This window comes from Perognathus longimembris, unplaced genomic scaffold, assembly GCF_023159225.1.
Source record: "Perognathus longimembris pacificus isolate PPM17 unplaced genomic scaffold, ASM2315922v1 HiC_scaffold_5093, whole genome shotgun sequence".
NCBI lineage: Eukaryota > Metazoa > Chordata > Mammalia > Rodentia > Heteromyidae > Perognathus > Perognathus longimembris.
Genome location: NW_025960482.1, coordinates 267,358 through 286,098, shown reverse-complemented (window position 1 = coordinate 286,098; position 18,741 = coordinate 267,358). Strand labels below are relative to the sequence as shown.

At 47.3% G+C, this 18,741-nt stretch overlaps 2 protein-coding genes across 2 annotated transcripts in view; one reads left to right on the top strand and one right to left on the bottom strand.

The window, feature by feature from the left end:
* Positions 1–402: 402 nt before the first annotated feature.
* LOC125344995 (UPF0669 protein C6orf120 homolog) lies at positions 403–1,379 on the bottom strand. Its single transcript, XM_048337252.1, has one exon. It carries the CDS (start codon positions 1,280–1,282, stop codon positions 716–718), a length of 567 nt encoding a protein of 188 aa, XP_048193209.1. The 5' UTR covers positions 1,283–1,379; the 3' UTR covers positions 403–715.
* A 95-nt stretch (positions 1,380–1,474) lies between these two features.
* Positions 1,475–18,741, top strand: part of LOC125344996 (WD repeat-containing protein 27-like) — a 121,243-nt gene continuing 103,976 nt past the window's right edge. The window contains exons 1-10 of the mRNA XM_048337253.1: positions 1,475–1,652; positions 2,462–2,532; positions 3,770–3,962; positions 8,033–8,174; positions 10,982–11,106; positions 12,939–13,052; positions 14,126–14,177; positions 15,863–15,933; positions 16,930–17,050; positions 18,198–18,315. Of these exons, the coding sequence (XP_048193210.1) occupies positions 2,522–2,532; positions 3,770–3,962; positions 8,033–8,174; positions 10,982–11,106; positions 12,939–13,052; positions 14,126–14,177; positions 15,863–15,933; positions 16,930–17,050; positions 18,198–18,315 (947 nt within the window). The 5' untranslated portion in view covers positions 1,475–1,652; positions 2,462–2,521. The remainder of the gene's footprint in view (positions 1,653–2,461; positions 2,533–3,769; positions 3,963–8,032; positions 8,175–10,981; positions 11,107–12,938; positions 13,053–14,125; positions 14,178–15,862; positions 15,934–16,929; positions 17,051–18,197; positions 18,316–18,741) is intronic.

Below are 18,741 nucleotides of genomic sequence, written 5' to 3'. Positions count from 1 at the left end.
ACTGTTTTGGCTTTCTCCAAAAACTACTGAAACAGTAATTTAATTTGCAAGACTTTATTCCACCATGAATAAGAGTGTTAGATTATATAAAGTTATTATTGCTGCCAATCTTTCTTATCTGTGATGGTGTTTCTGGACTACTTGTAAGTACCCTGGAAGTTAATCAAAGAATTCTAAAAAATGGGCAGGCCAAGATGGTAAAATGGAAAACTGTCAAAAATTTGGTACAGATGGATTCAGAATGTTAATTGGCATGGGAACAAACTTACAAATAGTTGCTTGCCAAGGAATGCTATTTTGGTAGAAAGTACAAGTTAGGCTCAGGACTCAGTTCATGTTCAGGGAGTGAATAAGTCATTAAATTTTTTTTTTTTTTTACTTCATCTAGTAACTCAAAAACGCTTAGTAGCCACGAATGTTTTAATATGCATGGAACGTGGCGCTGTTTTGGGTTGCCACTGATTTTTTTTAGTCACCAAAACAGAGTTTAAACATTTTATTGAGCTTATTTCTAGGAGAAAATAAATAATTGTGCTTGCCGCTTTCCTTACTCCGGGAGTAACTGAGGTAACAAAACTTGTATGGCTTTATTTCTCCATCCCCGGTCTAGAGAAAGTAGCCATAATTCCTACCAGGTCAAAGTAGCAGGGTTCCCAGCAAACCGCAGTCAAGATTCACAGACTAGGGGTATGGGGCTCCAGAATAATTCAAGTAATCAGAAAAGAATTTCAAGTACCAATTTCAAAATGCTAATCAAAATTGTCCAGAGAATGGACTCCTCCTCCTGGGGCCCCTCTTCAGGGGCCCGCGCCTGCTTCGGGTCCCCGCCCTCCGAGTAGGCCGCCTCGGAGGACGGGTACTGGTCCTCGGTTCTGTCCAGGTACACCTTCATCTCGAAGTCGCTCTCGCTGTGGGACGGGTGCCCGTAGATGCCGATGCCCACGGGGCGGCGGAAGTGCGCGGGGATGGAGACCGTGTCCGGGCCGCAGGTGGCGGACTGCAGCTCGTAGTCGTCGAAGCTGGGGTGCAGGGTGCTGTCCGACACGTAGAGGTCGGCGTCCCCGCGGAGGCTCCGCATGCGCAGCACGATCTTGCCCTCGTGGCCCAGCCTCAGGTAGCTGTAGTTGCCGGCCCCGATCTGGCCCTGGACCACGTGCAGGAGGAGCCACTCCTCGGGGGCGTCGTCCTCGCCCGGGCCCCTCGACAAGGCCACGGCCTGCGCCGCCAGGAGCACCAACAGGGCGCGGCCCCAGGGGCCCGCTGCGCCCCGCGGGGCGGCCATGGCGGGCGCTCAGCTCGGGGCCCGCATCCCGGGGCGGCGGCCTCGGCCTCGGGGTCCCGGACGGGCCCGCGCGAGCGAGGAGTCGCTCGCCGCCGCGCGGGCTGCCGGGGGCCCGCGGGGCAGGGGCGGGGGACGCCGGAGAGGGAGGGGCGGCCTAGGCCTAGACAAAGGGCCGCGAGCCGACGCGCCGAACGCGGCCGGGCCCGGCCAGGTGTCGGGGGCTGCTAGCCGGCGGAAGGGAGGCGGAGCCGGAAGTAAGGCTCTCCGGAAGCGGAAGCGAGGCTCGCCGTCTTCTCGCGAGAATGCCAGGGGGCGTGCCTCCGAGGGCCGCGTCCTCGTAACCATAGGGACGCGCCCGCCCGCCGCTCCGGTGAGTGGGGCGGCGGGGAGGACGGCCGGCGGGACCGCCGCGGTGAGGCGCCCCGTGCCCGCTGCCTGGCGGACTTCGCGTCCTGGGCTCGCGGGGCGCCGCCGCTCTCCTCTCGGGGGCTGGCGGGCCGAAGTGCGGGCGCGCGCGGGGCGGTTTCCCGTGGTCCGGGCGGAGCGAGACCTTAAGCTCCCGCGGCGGCGCCGCCTTCCCTTTCCTCCCGCCGCCGTAGCCGCGCCCTGCGGACCGGCAGCTGGCCCATTGCGGACGCTGCCCGGCGCCGAGGCGCAGGCCGGGGCCGGAATCCGGGTCCCGGCGGTCGTCGTGGGCCCGCGCCTACCGGCGGCGGAGGGCTCGGCGCTCTGCGGCCCGCCCGGGGCAGGCGCGCGTCCCCTCCGCGAGGCCCCGCCTTCCGCACCCAGCCCCCTGGCGAAGCCTCCCCGCGCCCCGGGGCACCTCGAGAGCCTCTTGCTCCCGACCTGCTCTTACGAATGTCAGAACTAATGCGTAGAGAAGGTAAAGTCAGAAGTCCAGTCTTCCGTAGCTACCTCACACCAAAGCGGCCAAGTCCTTAACGGAGGTAACACTTTAATTAAGAGTTCAGAGCTTACCAACACCCAAGTATACTTCGGTTGCATTCTCATGCCTTCATCAGCATCCACACAACTTAGTCTATCCAGAAGAGGCAGTTCTGTCCTCAGAGCAGCGATCCTTGGAACCCTGTGTTCCTCTCCTGGTTCGTGTGCAGAACTTTCTTTTCTAAGTAAACGTTTCTTTCTTTCTTTCTTTCTTTCTTTCTTTCTTTTTTCCAGTCCTGGTCAGCGCTGAGGGCCAGTGAAGGACCCCAGGTCAGCGCTGAGGGCCAGTGAAGGATGCTAACTAAGTGAGAAACTTAATATCTATGTATGCTGCAGGTCCGTGGGACAATAGGCCCCGGAGGGGTGGCACTGCAGTTACTTGAAGGGAGGAAATGGGTGAAGGGCAGGGGGCAGAAGAGGGTGAGATGGGCTGAGCAGAGGGATTGGTGGCAAGCCAGGATGCTGGGTTCTTTTCTTCAGTGGCTATTGGAGTATCAGACAACTGTGGGGAGTAAGGAGGGCAAGGATAGTGTGGTGTCACCCTTTTTGTGGGGAGTTAGGTGGGTGTATTCCTCCTGGCATGTGAAGAGCCATTTGGGAACTTCCAGACTGATGTGTGAGTTTTTAAATTTCTTTTCAAATAGTTTTCTATTCTTTTCTCACTTTGTTCATTAACTTTCAGTAGCCTGGAAATAACCCCTCTCTTGTCTCATGCCTGATATCCATGTGGGATTTGCCCACCACAGTAGTCTCTTTACTCCACCCCTTTCTGAGGGTCAGCTGTCCCATTTGATTGTCATTGCCTCAAATGCAACTCACAACTGAAGCCTGATCTTCTCAAAACTGAGTTAATGGCCTCTTTGTTGTTGTACATGTGGCCACCATGGTTACTAGGGCAGGCAAGGCCTTTGTGCCTGGGCCCCCCAAAGGCTGGGTTCTCAAACCCTCAGTGTCAGCAAGTTGCTTGTCTGAGTCAGTGGTATCTGTGCCCAGAGTGGGTTTGGGGCTGAGTGTTGCCTGCAGGGACAGGGCACAGGCATCTGAAGTGATCTTGTCCTTGGAGCAGTTAAGTGTGAAATGAGAACAAACATCGTTTTGTTCATTTATGCTTTGTGAGATACAGCCCGTCAATCACTGGTAACAGAACCCATTGTGTATTGCGAAATACTTCAAGAGTCTGGCTCTAGAGTATTTGGATTTCTGTTGTAATGTAGCTGGCTATTTTTCATTTTAATTAGAAGATAACTTTGGTAGTGGTAGTTGGTTCCATAACCAACATTTTGAGTGCACTGTTGGCTTAGGGGACCCTTTTCAGTCTTTGCCTCTGCAAGTGAGCTGTTGTCACTTCACAGTGCAGGATGTCTACCCAGCAGGTCCAGCAAGGCCTGGAAAGCAGGAAGCATCTGAGGGAGGTGGAAAGGCCTGCATGTGGGTTTTTGCATGTTGACCCTCTTCTCCTTTCTCTTGGTGTGGTGTTATGAATAAGTAATAGTTTTATACTATCATATCTAAAGTCATTGTACATGTTCTTTGTGTTTTCAGGCTAAAGATGGAACCCCCCCAAGGGATTCCTTCTCCTGATTATCATGAGAGTGATATAGTTGTGGAAAGATACCTGGCAGAGTTGGAGGAGTCTGTGCCCCATGTCCAGCTTGCCTGCAGCACACAGTACTGTGCCTTCCCTTTGCATGGGAACCAGCTCTGCGTGTGGGACACCACCAGTCCTCTGCACCAGGTGCTTCATGATTGAAGGTGTTTCTTGTGAAGTTCAGGTCACCAGGCCTTTTCCTGCCTCTCCATGTCTCTGATGCCGTCAGGCAAAGTTACCCTCTGTGGATTCAGCTACAAACCATGGCAAAAAAAAGCATCAATAAAATTGCTATATTAAGTTCTTAGCTTATAAGATGTTTGGGGTTACTTTATTAACTTTTCAGTAAGAACATGAGCAAAAAAAGTTTTAACACAATCAAGCCCTTTGTGTTCACACCTCAGCTTGGTCTTTCTTACTTTCCAGTGGGATAAATAAACATTGCTTAGAAAACATGCATGTGTGTGTAGCCAAGGCCTGGCCCTGGCCCTGCCTCCTCTCCCCTCCAAAGGCGGTGCCATCCTAACTGATGTCTCCAGGTGCTCATGTTTGAACTTCGTTCTGTGCCAGCTTCCTTCGCTCACCGTGAGGTGGAAGAATCCTACAGCAGCTGGTTACTTTGTTTGGCAGGTCTTCTGCAGTGTGAGTTGCTGAGTTGCAGTGGATGAAAGTACCCAGACAGGTTGCCTCTGAAGAGGATGTGTTGCAATTGCAGCGTTTTATGGCCTCATCAGTCTGGTGGCAGGGTAGTCTCCAGTTACACTGGTGCAATTCCTTCAGTGCTTTTTTTTTTTTTTTTTTTGGCCAGTCCTGGGGCTTGGACTTAGGGCCTGAGCACTGTCCCTGGCTTCTTTTTGCTCAAGGCTAGCACTCTGCCACTTGAGCCACAGCGCCACTTCTGGCCATTTTCCGTATATGTGGTGCTGGGGAATTGAACCCAGGGCCTCATGTATACGAGGCAAGCACTCTTGCCACTAGGCCATATCCCCAGCCCTCCTTCAGTGCTTTTAAGAACAGATTGTTTCTTCTGAAGTGGCTTTTCTATCTCTGGTAGTGTTCTTGGCTTTAAGATCAGTGATGACTGCTTTTTATTCTCATCAGTGCTATGTCTCTGTCTCTTCCCCTGTAGCATTTATGTCCTTGTTCCTATGCATGTGGCTTTTGCATATGTGATAAACATCCTCATACAAGATTCATAACCTGGGCCTGGGTGTTGTGGCATATCCCTGTAAACCCAGCTACTTGGGAGGCAGAGGCAGGAGAATGGTGGTTTGAGACAAGCCTGAAAAAATTTAATATATGAGACCCTATCTGAAAAACAAACTAAGAAACAACAACATTAAGAACATGTTACAAGTGGTAGACTACTGGCCTACCAAGCATGAAGTCCCGAGTTCAGCCTCCAGGGCCACCCACATGACACTTTCGCACATACACACGCAGACAGAAATATTAAGCAAGGAGAAAATGTCACTGTCAGTCTCTAGACTTTCATGCTAATATTTTTGTATAGATTTGTTTTTCCATCTAGTGGGACTTCCCTTCTGTCTGAAGAACATTGTATAATGTATATTTAGAGCAGACATGGTGATGAATTGTTTAAGCTTTTATGTCTTAATGCTTTAATTTTGCTGTTTATGAAAGATTTTAACTTGGTAGAGAGCCCTCAATTGGTAGTTTTCCTTCAATATTTTACTGTCTTATGAATTCAGCGTATCATTTTCCCTGACAGCATTTAAGATTTTCTATTTATTGGTCTTGAGAAGTTAGATCATGATATGTTTTAGTGTATTTTCTTATTTCTGCTTTTTTGGGGGTTTTATAGCTTTATAGTCATCAAATTCAGCCCTTATTTTCAAGCATTCTCTTCTTCCCACCTCTCTGGACCCTTTTACGTGTGAATTAGGCACTTGAGGATCCCACAGTTCACTGATACCATTTTTATTTATGTGATTCTTCTTCTGTATATTTTGGTTCATAGAGTTCCTGCTGCTGTGTCTTCAGTTCACTTGTCTTTCCTTCGCTGTGTCTGACAGTGCTCTTAATCTACCAAGTTTGATTTCATCTTGTTTTTGTTTGAATCCTTCTAGTTGTTAGACTGGATTTCCAGGTGTCTTTTATGTCTCCCACTTGTGTTTTAGTGACAGTGTCCAGCACTTCCCACCATTGGCGCAGTTGTAGGTTGGATTCATGTCTATTTGGGTGACTGTGATGATTTTTTTGTTTGTATTTTGTTTCTCTTAGTTTTTGATCACATGGGTCTTGTCTCCTTGGGTACCTGGGTATTTTTGATTGAATGGTGGACATTATTTATGGAAAATGGAGAGCTAGTTTGAGACTCTGGAGATTTTTTTTCTTCGTGTAGAATTTATGTTTGCTTCTGGTAGTTGGCCATGCTAAGGTAGTGCTAGCAAGCCCTGCCCCCTGCTGTGGTTACTGATGTTGTAACCCATGGCTGGCTCTGTTCTCAGCAGGGTTCTGCTTCCACTTATCTCTCCTTCTTGGGTTTGGTTCTTCCCAGGTTTCCAGTTTTAGAAGTACGTCTTACCCTTTCATCTTAGTGGCTTACATGGTTTTACATGTACAGCATCTTCAACCTTAAAGCTCTCTGCACTATTTCAGAATATTGTCCTCTTCTCTCTAAGTTATTTCTGCTTTTATCCTTGTGAACATGCTGCCTGATCATTTCCTTCGATGTCCTTAGCCCTATAATGTCTTGGCTTCTCAGCAGCATTTTCTGGACTGTGAGAAGGCTGCTTTAGTTGAAGTTGTCTTCAGGGACAGGTGGCTGTTGTGTTGGAATCGAGACAGATTTCTTCTCTATGGTCTTGGTGCTATAATGCTTCAGCTTTCTAATGCCTTCAAGAGGATTTGTTTGTTTATTCTTATAAAAGCTTCACATTTCTTGTCTTTCTCACCAAGAGCGTTGGTAGAGATGAAGTCTCCTACCGTTACCAGAGGGGATTTCCTTGTCCTATCATTTGAATGGTAACCTTTGGTTTTTTGTTTTGTTTTTTGCCAGTCCTGGGGCTTGGACTCAGGGCCTGAGCACTGTCCCTGGCTTCTTTTTGCTCAAGGCTAGCACTCTGCCACTTGAGCCACAGCGCCACTTCCAGCTTTTTCTATATATGTGGTGCTGAGGAATCAAACCCAGGGCTTCATGTATATACGAGGCTAGTACTTTACTAGGCCATTTTCCCAGCCCCTGAATGGTAACCTTTGTATCAAACTACCTCTTGTCACCAAGACCTGAAACCTATTCCCTTCTCATCTGGCATTCCCTTTGATTTTTCTTTCCTCCTGCTGTCATTCCAACCTACTACATAACCAATGTGTGCTTTTATCCCCTAGGCTCCTTCTCTGAGGAAAGGTCAGCAGGTCGTCTCCCTGAGTAAGGCCACCTATGTCTACTGAGCCCTCCAGGACCCCCACACTGGTTTCTCCTCCATACTTGCAGCAGGGCTGTCCCAGACATGTCCTAGAACTCCTCTCTTTTGATCACTGCTTTCAGATCTCTGTGTTCCTCTCCAGGAAATGATCTCTGCTTCCATTTTTCTTATGTGCAGGCTATACATTTTGAGTAGTGTCCATGCCAGTCCTTGGCTGTACCTCCCTCCAGGTTTGCTGGACCCACAGTTACTACCAGGGCCTGAGTGTGCCCTTTTCTAAGGAGCCCCATTCCCCCTACCTGGTAGCTGTTTTGTGTGTAACGAGGAGGCACTATGTGTTTTTAAGTTAGTGAACAGCGAAAAAGAAAAGGCACAGGCTGCATCAATCCAGCCTTGTGGGATATGCAGTATCACCAAGCTGGTTAACTGGAGAGCACATTTTTTTTTTTTTTTTTTGGCCAGTCCTGGGCCTTGGACTCAGGGCCTGAGCACTGTCCCTGGCTTCTTTTTGCTCAAGGCTAGCACTCCGCCACTTGAGCCACAGCGCCGCTTCTGGCCGTTTTCTGTATCTGTGGTGCTGGGGAATCGAACCTAGGGCCTCGTGTATCCGAGGCAGGCACTCTTGCCACTAGGCTATATCCCCAGCCCCTGGAGAGCACATTTTAGTAACAGAAGCAGGAATTTTAATGAATGAATTAAAAAAATGCAATAAATATTTGAAAGTTTAGTGTCTTTAATTTCTTAGGTTTCTTAAGTTGTTTTGCTCTAGTTTTTAGACGTTATGTGTAACCTATGACTTTTTCCTTGTTTATTATTTTGCTAATTTAGCATTTAATCTTACAAGGACACCATCATTCAATCACTGCCATGGCTTTTGGAAATAAACTGGACCCACCTTTAGTCTGTTCTGCATCACAGGATTATGTTATCATGTGGAACCTAGATGAATGCAGAAAGAAGATTCTTCAAGGTAAATGAAAATGCAAAATAGTTTCAAAAATATCTTAAAGATGTGACTCCTGCGTTCAGTACACCTGGTCGCAGTCAGGCTTTGGGCCGCTTTTACCCCTAGCAGTGAAGGCTGATGTCTGGACATGCACTGCCCACAGACCCACCAACCTTTACTGTGATCATGTCATACTGATCCACTGGCTTCTCAGGTTTAGTCTCTGTGCTTTGCTATTCTGACATGTGATCTTATGATATCTGAAGATGTGCAGGCAGCTCTTGCTGGTTGTTTTTCAGGCTGAAGACACAGTGGTAACGGAACAGGGCTCAATGTTGGGATTGTGAAACAGGTAACAATGCAACCACGTCATGCACACAAGCAACAGTGCAACTGCACTGTATGCAAGGCAATGATGCAACTATACTGCACACACAGGTGACAGTGCAACTATACCATGTACACAGGTAACAGTGCAACTACACTGCACACAAAGGCTACAGGCACCTACGCCATGCACACAGGAGGCTGTGCAACTGTGTTGTGCACACAGGCAACAGTGCACCCATTCTGTTCACACAGATGACAGTGCACCTACACTGCGCACATAGGCTACAGGCACCTCCACTTCACATGTAGGTGACAGTGTACCTATGTTATGCACACAGGCAACAGTGCACCTACACTGCGCACATAGGCTACAGGCACCTATGCTGCACACACAGGCGACAGTGCACCTGTGCTGCATAAAAACACGACAGTGGCCTTCACAGCACTGCCTAGGGTCAGTTCTCAGCCCTTCAGGCCTGTTGATCTCTTGATCCTGGGTGCCTTCTTCTGACTTCTCAGTGTTGGCATGTAGGCCTTTCCTCTCACATCCCCAACCCCTCCCCCAGGCTGTGTACCCAGAGCCTAGGTGCTACGGCTTGCTCCTTTTCCCTTGCTGGGCCCTCTCCTAATTCAGCCTCCTGATAACTCGCTTCTAGACATTTACTCTGATGTCCAAGACCATTCTCAGCTTCCGTGGGGGTCTACCTCCCCAACAAGCCCTCCTCCAGTCCTCCCATCTCGGCTCACCACTGCACTGTCATTCTGACCACTTGGGTTAGCTGGGGCTGTCCTATCACTTCCTGTGTTCAGTCCACTGTTGAGTTGTATTTTGCCTTCACACCATATCCATTCTGTGGCATCTCTTGCTCACCCCCAGTGTTACCCAAAGCCACAAATCTCTGATCTAGATTCTTGCACTCCTTGCCATCTCCTTCGACCTGTTCTCCCCTTACTGGCATTTTGTCCTCAATTCAGAAGCCAGAGGGCCCATTAAAAGCCAATCCACTGTGTCATGCCTCTTCTCAAAGCCTCCTCCTCCCTCTTCTTCTCCCCCCATGCCCCACCTCAGGTGGACACTTGCAGGCTCCAGCTTTAGCCTGGTGAGGCTGAGAGGGTGCAGTCCTTTCCTGACAAGCTTCTAGTTGCTGTCAGCTTCATACCCTTCAGGTCTTGGCCCAAATATCTCTTTTGCCCTGCTCCCCCCACCCCCTGGCCACCTGGAATCCAGTACCCTTCACTGGGTGGTTTCTTCACCGTGTCCCCTGCCCAATGTAGTCAGCTTATTTATGTTTTGTTTATCCATGGCCGATTGAAGCTTTCCCTCATCTCCTCCATATCCATTTCCATAGAGGCAGAAGCCTGGTATACTTGGTGATCATGTCCTGGTTGGTGGCCACATCCTCAGTTTCTATAGGGAGATTGGCCCACTCCAGCGCTGTGAAAGGTTGAGTGACTCTGGGAGGGCCTGGCCCCTAGCTGCAGCAGCACCCCGGTGACATGCATGTTCCTGTCTGCAGGTCTGTTGAGGGGTAAGCCACCAGGAGAGACACAGAGTATAGCCAAAAGAAAGTCTTTATTACCAGCCAGGACTACACTGGGCAGTCAGGTGCTAAAAAATGCAGTCCTGAGCCTATTCTCAGGGCTGTTTTTAAGCAAAAAGTTTGCCTCTTTGTTTGCTCAGGGGTGGAAAGTTCCTAGCGGTTCTTTCCTGCAGGTGCAAGCCAAGCAGGAAGTGATAGAAGCTAACCAATGCCGTAAGCAAGCATTGAGCGAGGGCAGCATCACCATTACTTAGGAACATAAATAGAGCAGTGGATACATAATTTTTAAATGTCAAACCATAAGGAACTAGTCTTACGGCAGGAGTGCAGTCCTGTCTTTTAAGATGGAGTCACAAAAGCAAAATGGAGTACAGCAGCTAAGAGTAAACTCTAATATAGTGAGGTTTGACAACCCTTATCATGCCACAGCAGGACACACATGCTCCTGTCTGTGGGGTCTTGGCTGGCTGGTGACCGTCATGCTGCACAATGGCAGCTTCCGTCTGGCCTAGGACAGGTGGCAGGAGCTGTCCTTTCTGCTTGTTTATTTACGCGAAGCTGCAGTCTTCTGGTCTGGCCCTGCTCTACATGCTTGTCATCTTCACCTTCAGGCTGGCTTGCAAAACCTCGTGGCTTTGTTGTTACACCGTCCTCTGCCCAGTCTACATTGGCCAAAGTCATTGTCATGGCTGGTTCTTGATGGGGTAGACATGGAGAAAAAACACTGGGTTCAGTGCTCAGTCTGGACTCACAGGTGCCTGTGGCCGCAGAAGACACTTGTCCTGATTGCTGACTGGGCTGTCACCCGCAGGCATGTCTTGTGCTCCTGACGCTTCACAAGAATGTTCTAGAGGCTGTCAAAGACCCAAGCCCTATTCCAGTACATTGCCACTCTTTAGGCAGTTTTAGAGCATAATTCATGGCGGATATATACTGACACTAACTTAAAACTTGCCCTAGGGCTGATTCCTCAAGGGACTGTTGTCGGCACCCTTCTGGGAAGAGTACTTTGTGTGAGGTTTGACCCCCATGACCACTTTGTTGCAGTGTGTGCTGGAAACAAAATCTTCATGCTGGATGTGGAGGTAAGATTTCCATATGTGGGAAGCCATGGAGTCCAAGACCGGAGGAGCAGCTAGAGCTGAAGTTCCACCGGCCTTTGTTCCTGCTTGTTTTCTAAGTGACCGTTTTAATTTGGTATATTCTTATGAAGTTACAGGGGAAACAACAAATGAAAACATTTGGTTATTGGAAAGCCTCTGAACTTGGAGCTGTTTATGTAAATCATAAGAACTTTACATGAAACCTGGATCAAAGATGTCTTTAGCCAACATGTTTAGTAGAACTCTTATTTCTTAGGGGGCCCTTCAGAGCTGTGCTCAATCTATGTGAAAATGAAGCCATTTTAGATTGTGGATTTCAAACATAGTATTTGTTGTGACCTGATGCTTGAGCCATGGCAAGGGAGTGCCATGTCACAAAGTGGGAGGGGATGGAAAGTTGGAGGGAGGACTGATTCTTTGAAGCTATTTGGGAGTTCTCTGGAAATGATCCCTATCCTGCCATCTCCCTTGTTAGGTGGGGGCCGGGAATATGGCCTAGTGGCAAGAGCACTTGCCTCATATACATGAAGCCCTGGGTTCGATTCCCTTGTTAGGTGAATGCAGATATCAAGGAGGCTTTCCTTCTGCAGCTTGTTGAACACATTAAACATTTAGATTAGGACACATGAAATATTAAGTGATTATCATGGGTCTCATGTGTACTAGACATTTGGGAATACAAATAGAATGTATACAAATAGAAAGTCCTGGGGCTTGAACTCAAGGTCTGAGCGCTGTCCCTGGCTTCTTTTTGCTCAAGGCTAGCACTCTACCACTTGAGCCACAGTGCCACTTCTGGCCTTTTCTATATATGTGGTGCTGAGGATCAAACCCAGGGCTTAGTATATATGAGGCGAGCACTTTACCACTAGGCCATATTCCCAGCCCCCAAATAGAATGGATTTTTATCTTCAGATATCCATCCGTCCATCCCACCTTCCCCAGTGTGTTGTCAGTGTTGTTCCTATCTAGGTTGAGTGTGTGAGATCAAGGTGAGGCCCCCTCATGACTGCCAGAGTGCCCCCAACCGTGCAAAGTGAGAGGTGGCTGTGTCTATCAGGAGCTCTGGTGCTATCTATCATTGACATTTCTCAGACCACATTATGGACTATGAACTTATGACACGGGCTTCTAGGACATTGCTTTGGGATATGGGAAATTCAGAATTTGAGGAGAGGATAACTCACTTAGCTCAATCAGAGTACTATCTAGACATACTATATTATTGTGTTCTAGTAACTCCCTAGAGAGAGTAGCTGCTGAGGGAGATGGGAGATGGGAGATAGGATAGGTGCTTTCTGAAAGGTAGAAGGTGGAAAGGGAACAGAGAGGCAGAGATACAAGGAGAGAGAGAGAGAGAAACAAGGAGATAAAGAAAAAGACAGAGATATAAGTGGCCTGAGACAGAGACAAGTAGATACTGATAGAAGAACCCAAACTGAGACTCAGAGACAGAGAGACAGTGATAGAGAAACAGATGGAAGGATCTGAGATGCAGAGAGACATTGGAGAATAAAAGGCTGAGTACTCCTCCTCAGGACTGGGTTTTGGATGGTAGAAAACAGGTTTCCAGGAAGATGGAAAACAGTGACATGTCAGGGTTACATTTAAGTCAGATCCACTTTGGCTAGTTTTCACCTTTTCTAGTTGCCTGTGCATTCCCCAGAGCAGGCCTCAGTCATCAGCATGCTAACTTCTAAGAAGGGACAGGTAAAGTAAAATGTATCTCAACAGGAACTCTTTTAGAAGCACTTATGACTTGTTGATGATGGTAACTCCAGAGTGTCCCAGAGTCACTTTGTAAATCCTTGCAGAAGCACTCTGTGCAGGTGGAGCTGCAGGGCCACTGTGGCTCAGTGACGGCCGTGGAGTTCTGTCCCTGGCAAGCAGAAGTGCTCATCTCAGTGTCCGAAGACAGGAGCTTTAAGGTAGGCTGGATGTTAAGCAGCTCTGGTTATGAGCATCTTTGCAGCATTATGGATGGTCACTGCTACACACGCAGTTCTATTTCTACCACACTTAATGCAAGAAGGCTATTATCACATATTTCTGCATAAGCTGCATCTTGATGTTCTGACTGGGCTTGGGGTTGGATGTTTCTCCACAGGACAGTTATTGGGCCTCTGGGATTGCTACACAGGCTTAAGGACACACGGGCCTCCTCCAGTCCAGGACCTTGAGGCTGAGGCATCAGTTTAGTTACCACACTGTCCTCTGTGACCAAGAGCAGAAGAGTGTGTCCACTTGTGCTTTAGCAGAAATAAAGTAGCTTGCAACCATGTTACCTTTGGACTGATGAAGGGAGAACATTATATATTGTCCTGAAAGAAAAGTTGAAGGCAGTGAATACATATGAGCAGACTGAAGCTGTGAGTATGTGTAAATACTTGTTCCATGAAAGCCGGTTATACTACAACAGGTATTGATTTTCCTGAGTTTGGATCAGGTATTAAGAACTGAATCTGGGGTGCACCACTTGCCAACAATTGTTGGATAAACTCATTTGTAACTCTGTTACATTTTTGTGTGTTACATGGACACAATGGTTCCTTTTGCGTTATTGGTGACTGGAGTTGTGCCTACCACATAGGACATGGTGTGTACATGGGAAGCACTTGTGAATACCACAGCTGGATGCAGCTCTGTGGCTGAGCACTCTTCACAGCAGACACGGGGCCCTGCAGGCAGACACCAGCATCTTTTCATTTTGCCCCTCCTTGGGGTCTTGATAACCCATTCAGGAGTTGTTCTACCCTTCTCCTTGGTGTGAGACTTCAGTTTGCTCAAATCAGAAGTGGTCACTCTGAAACTGTTATGATTTCTTTTTCTTCATGATTCTGACATCTTGTATCATGCTTCAAAAGCTCTATTTATGATGATCTTTATTGTGTTTGATAATTGTTCACCTAGATTAACATGTAATTGGAAAGAATATTGTTCACACTTTGGAAGTAATGGCAACATGTTTACCTCTTCTAAAACAATGTTTGTCTATTCGAAGGTCTGGGACCATTGTATGGGATCATTAATATACAGTTCATCCATTTTAACAGGTAAATTTAAAAATTGGCTACATTTTCACTACATAGGCTTGTGTAACCAGATTCTCATAGTCTGTTATCTCTCAGAGATCCAGTGGTCCAAATCTGTCAGTCTCACTTTTATATAGCCATATGCTGATGTATTTTTTCACTTTAGTGTCTTTAGGATTTTTAGTTTGAAATCAGCATGCGCTACAAGTCTGAGCCTCTGTTTTAGGAAACTGGACAAAGCATGTTGGCTCTCAAGTAAAATATTGGCTGTAGGCGGCCATCAGCCCTCTGCTCTTGTGTGGAGCCAGGCCTGAAGATGGAGGTATTTATAGGCCACGAGTCCCTCCTGGTCTGGTGTGTGTGGAGTTAGGGGATGGGTTAGACCTCATGAGCTATGTGTGTTCTTTGAACTATCTTTTTGGTGATGAGTGAAATGAACACCCAGGTAGAAAGACGTATGCCTGATGCATTAGCAGTCTCAGTGTGGATCTCCTGGGAGCCTGAGACATGGTGTATGTAGTCTGGGAGTGGCTCACCTGCAGGTTCCACACCTATCCCTTAGGGCCACCTCCTATGATGAATGTATTCTTCACATGTGCCATGTTTTCACTAGGAAAGGGGAATAAATATAAGCATGATGTGTCTTTTTTTTCCTGTGGTGTGTAATGTGAAAGTGCCATTTAAAGATCACACAGATGCCTCAATGACCTGGTAGAGTTACCTCTCCCCAAGGTCCAGCAATCTCCCTGGGGTCAATTTACCAATGATCCAGCGATCTCCCTGCGGTCAGTTGACCCCATACAACTCCGAACTATTCACTACTCTCAGGGTAAAGCACATTTCTTTAGAAGTATGTTATCATTTTTCCTGAGGTTAATTATGCACAATCACTTGTCTGTGATGGAAATAATTATAAACATGATCTTTGATAACATTTATAGCTTAAAGTATATAGTATTAAAGTATATAGTGTTGATCTTTATTTATCTAATGATCCTAAATTCTGGACAGTTTAAACTATCATAAATGAAATGGGATTTCATGCACTACTTTCTTAAATAATAGAACAAGACATCTATTTATTTGCTTTTCTCATCATAAGCCCCAAATTTCCTTCTGCCCATGTGCAGTGCTGCCTGGGTTGAGCTTCCTCCAGCTGCTGGCGGCCACCAGGGGACTTGCTTGCTCTGGCTCACAGGCTTTTGGTGAGCTAGTGAGGTTTGACTCACCAGGGCTGCTTGTGGCCAGCGGAGCAACAGCCACCCGTTCTTTTCTCTTGGGACAAATTCCCGGTACGGGAGGTCTGCAGCCGCAAGGTTGAACCTCAAGACTGCAGCCATGTATATTTTTAAATTCCAGCTTATATACAGTTTGACAACCAGGAAATAGCATAGGATTAACTAAGGTTTAAGAAAACAGGAAGGCCTTGAAATTGGTAAATAACAACAGACAGTAAAACAAGGCATGGTCGGATGGTATACATAACAGACTCTTGTTGACATAATAAAACATCTCGGGATTAGTACTGTCCTTCAAGTAAACCATGTCCTTGCATGTCCTTGAGATAACATGGCCAGAGGTTAGGATAAACTTTGGCTCCCTAAGCCGTGACCTTGCACGCCCTTGAGAGTAAGCCAGAAGTTAGGGTGAATTTCGCTGTTAGCTCCCAACACAGGAGTCTGACTGTCCTCTGCTCATCTCCACAGCGTACCCTCTCCTGAGTCTTCTCATCCACGGGGAAAGCAAGCAGCTTGTCACGGGGTGTGCCGATGGCCAGGTGAGAGCTTGGCACGGAGGCCTCCATTTTCCAGTGACCTGGAGCTGGGCTCATGAAGCTGGTCACTAGCACGTTGGAGCTGTAACCTCTTGTGCATCCCAGTACCCTGGCTGGGTCCCTGGGCTGCAGAGGAGCCTGGTGATGTGCATGTTCTAGAAGCACCGTGTGGACTCTGGAGTATTTCAGTAGTTGAGAACTACCTGTTCAATAATCAGCATCAACTTTATTTTTTTGAAGACTGAAAATACTCCATCTGCTCTTTTTTTCTGGTCCTTTAAACTCAGGGCTTGGGCACTGACCCTGAGATTTTTTTTGCTCAAGGCTAGCACTCTACCTCTTGAGCTACATCTCTACTTCTGGCTTTTTACTGGTTATATATGAGTCTCACAGATTTTCCTGCTGGGGCTGACTTAGAACTATGAGCCCCAGATCTCAGCTTCATGAGGCATGAGCCATTGGTGCCTTACCTGTTTCAATTTTTAACTTGAATAATTAAAAAATATGAACAATTTTTATTTCACCAAGCATTGATAAAATTTGGTATAAATATGGCAAAGGTGCAGTAAGAAGCTAAGATAATTTACATGCTTTTTGACAGTTACTGCTGCCCTGTGTCTTACCCTCTGGAGAGAGATCAGAGGTGTTTGTGGCTGAGTCTCTGCCACGGGCTGTGAGGACATAGAGTGGGGCCTTGGGACCTCATGCTGGGCATGTCTTAAGGAGCCTGTATGATAGGGGTGTGTCTGTCCTTGACCTCAGCCTTCTGGATCTACTGCCCCTTCTGAGCAGGTGTGCTGAGTCTGTGGGGATTTTCCAAGGGTGGGGACCCAGGAGCAGTGTTTAGAAGAAGAGAAGTGAACATTCAGCGCCTCACAGATGTGGTGACCTACATGCTCTAAACCCAGCATGATCTTTGGGTTTTTACTGCTTGTAGTAAGTATGTAAGTATTACGTGATGGGAGAGATTCATATCTACACGGTGCTTTGGTTTTGTAGCTTCAGATCTTCAGTTTGATGGAAGGACATCATTACCGCCGTGTGGCATGTGTGGACTTAAGGAAGAAGAGTGAGACCTTCTCCACCAGAAGGGGAAAGCCTGGACCACACAGACTGCCAGGTGTGCTGCTGAGTCTCACAGGGCCTCCGGCTTAAGTGCAGCACTCACCATCACTTCTCCAGAGCCTCTGTTAGGTGGGCTGGGGAGGGAGTATGGACAAGAGATTCCTTGATTAGAAAAGGGCCAGACCCTGCATGTACTGTGAGCCAGGGTGCAGGCTAGACCAGCAGGCTCCTGACCTAACACCACAAGGCCCTGCATGTATGGAGGGATGGAGACTCGGAGCCAAGGACACGGCCCCTTGAGTATGTTCTGCAGCTTTCAGAGGGTGGACATAGGTTCCTCCGAGGGTAGGTGTGGGCCTGGTGTGTGCACACCCTGTCGCTTTGTTGTGCCAAGTCGCAAGACCACCCCCAAGAAGACCACCGAGATTCAGACACTCCGAAATGCAAAAGCAAGGCAAGGCTTTATTTAACGAGCTGCCAACTCGGGCCTCGTCCTACCCACCGACACAGCGGAGGTTAGGAGGGAGCCTCGAGCTATGATTACACAGGGCTTATAAAGGCAAAGAACAAGGTTACAACAATCAGCTGTGCAAGCAAGATTAGAACACAGGTACAAATCTGATTGGCTCAGGGTTCGATTCTAAAATGGGGTTCACGTGGTGGGGCCTGACTTCAAAGTCTGGCACCTCAGCTTTACACCAGGGGAGGAAGGAACCTCCACTCAGAAGTGTTGACAATTGTTTTCCAGTGGCACTGGCTCTGTTTATAGGTACATGCTGTTAATTTTCATGTTACCTAACTATCCCACACATTTGTCTTCTGGCTTATTCTTGTAATTTTAGCTTTAAAAGATTTAAAAATTTTGTTTAGAAATTACTGACCTGTGCTATATTCTTACTTTTCCCTAGAGCTGTATGTAAGCCTTGGCTTTCATCATTTCTGTTATAGATAGCCATTTCTACTTTAGGAACTAGGGAGATAACGACTTTACATTGAAAGTCTTCCCCCCCTACTCCCCTTCTTGGTTCAGTATGTTAAATTCTATCCTCCCTTAACTTCAGAATCAACAGTGTAATTTTCTATTTATTTTCATGTTTTTGATTCTGACTTTTGTTTTAGACTAGCAGTCTGTATTTGCTGTAGCATCCCACTGAACTAGTTCTCTGCCCTTCATCTTAAAAAGTGACTTCACTAATCCCTAGGAGGGGATCAGCAGCTGTGTGGTAAGAAGGTAGACACAGAAGAGGTTGAAGCAGCTCTGCCGGTCCTCGTGCTTGCTCACTGTGCACTTCCACACGTTCCTGCTGCTGAGCACGGCATGTATGTATGGTAGAAACCCACAGCTCAGAATGACAAACATCCCAGATTCTGTTGTTCCTGACTTTACTGACTATAGCGATCTTAGAATCATATATTTAAAGACTTAGATTTGATAAATTTGGGTGGTTTTATACACGTATAGAACCAAGAATTAGATTATTTTAATTTTGCCCACTCAAATCTAGGCAGATGTTTATCTTTGTCATAGGACTTTCATTTAGAAAGTGGGCAATTATAACTTAATAACTCCTTCTTTTCCCCATGTGAAGTGTGTATTTCAACTTAACCCTAAATGAATTTTACCTATTTCTATGCTGGATGGAAATACTGTAAACACTTGGGAACCCAAGGTGGCATCGTGTGCAATTCTGTTCATTTCTCCCCTTAAGAAAGCTCAGGCAGTCATAGAGATGTGCTTTGAGAGGA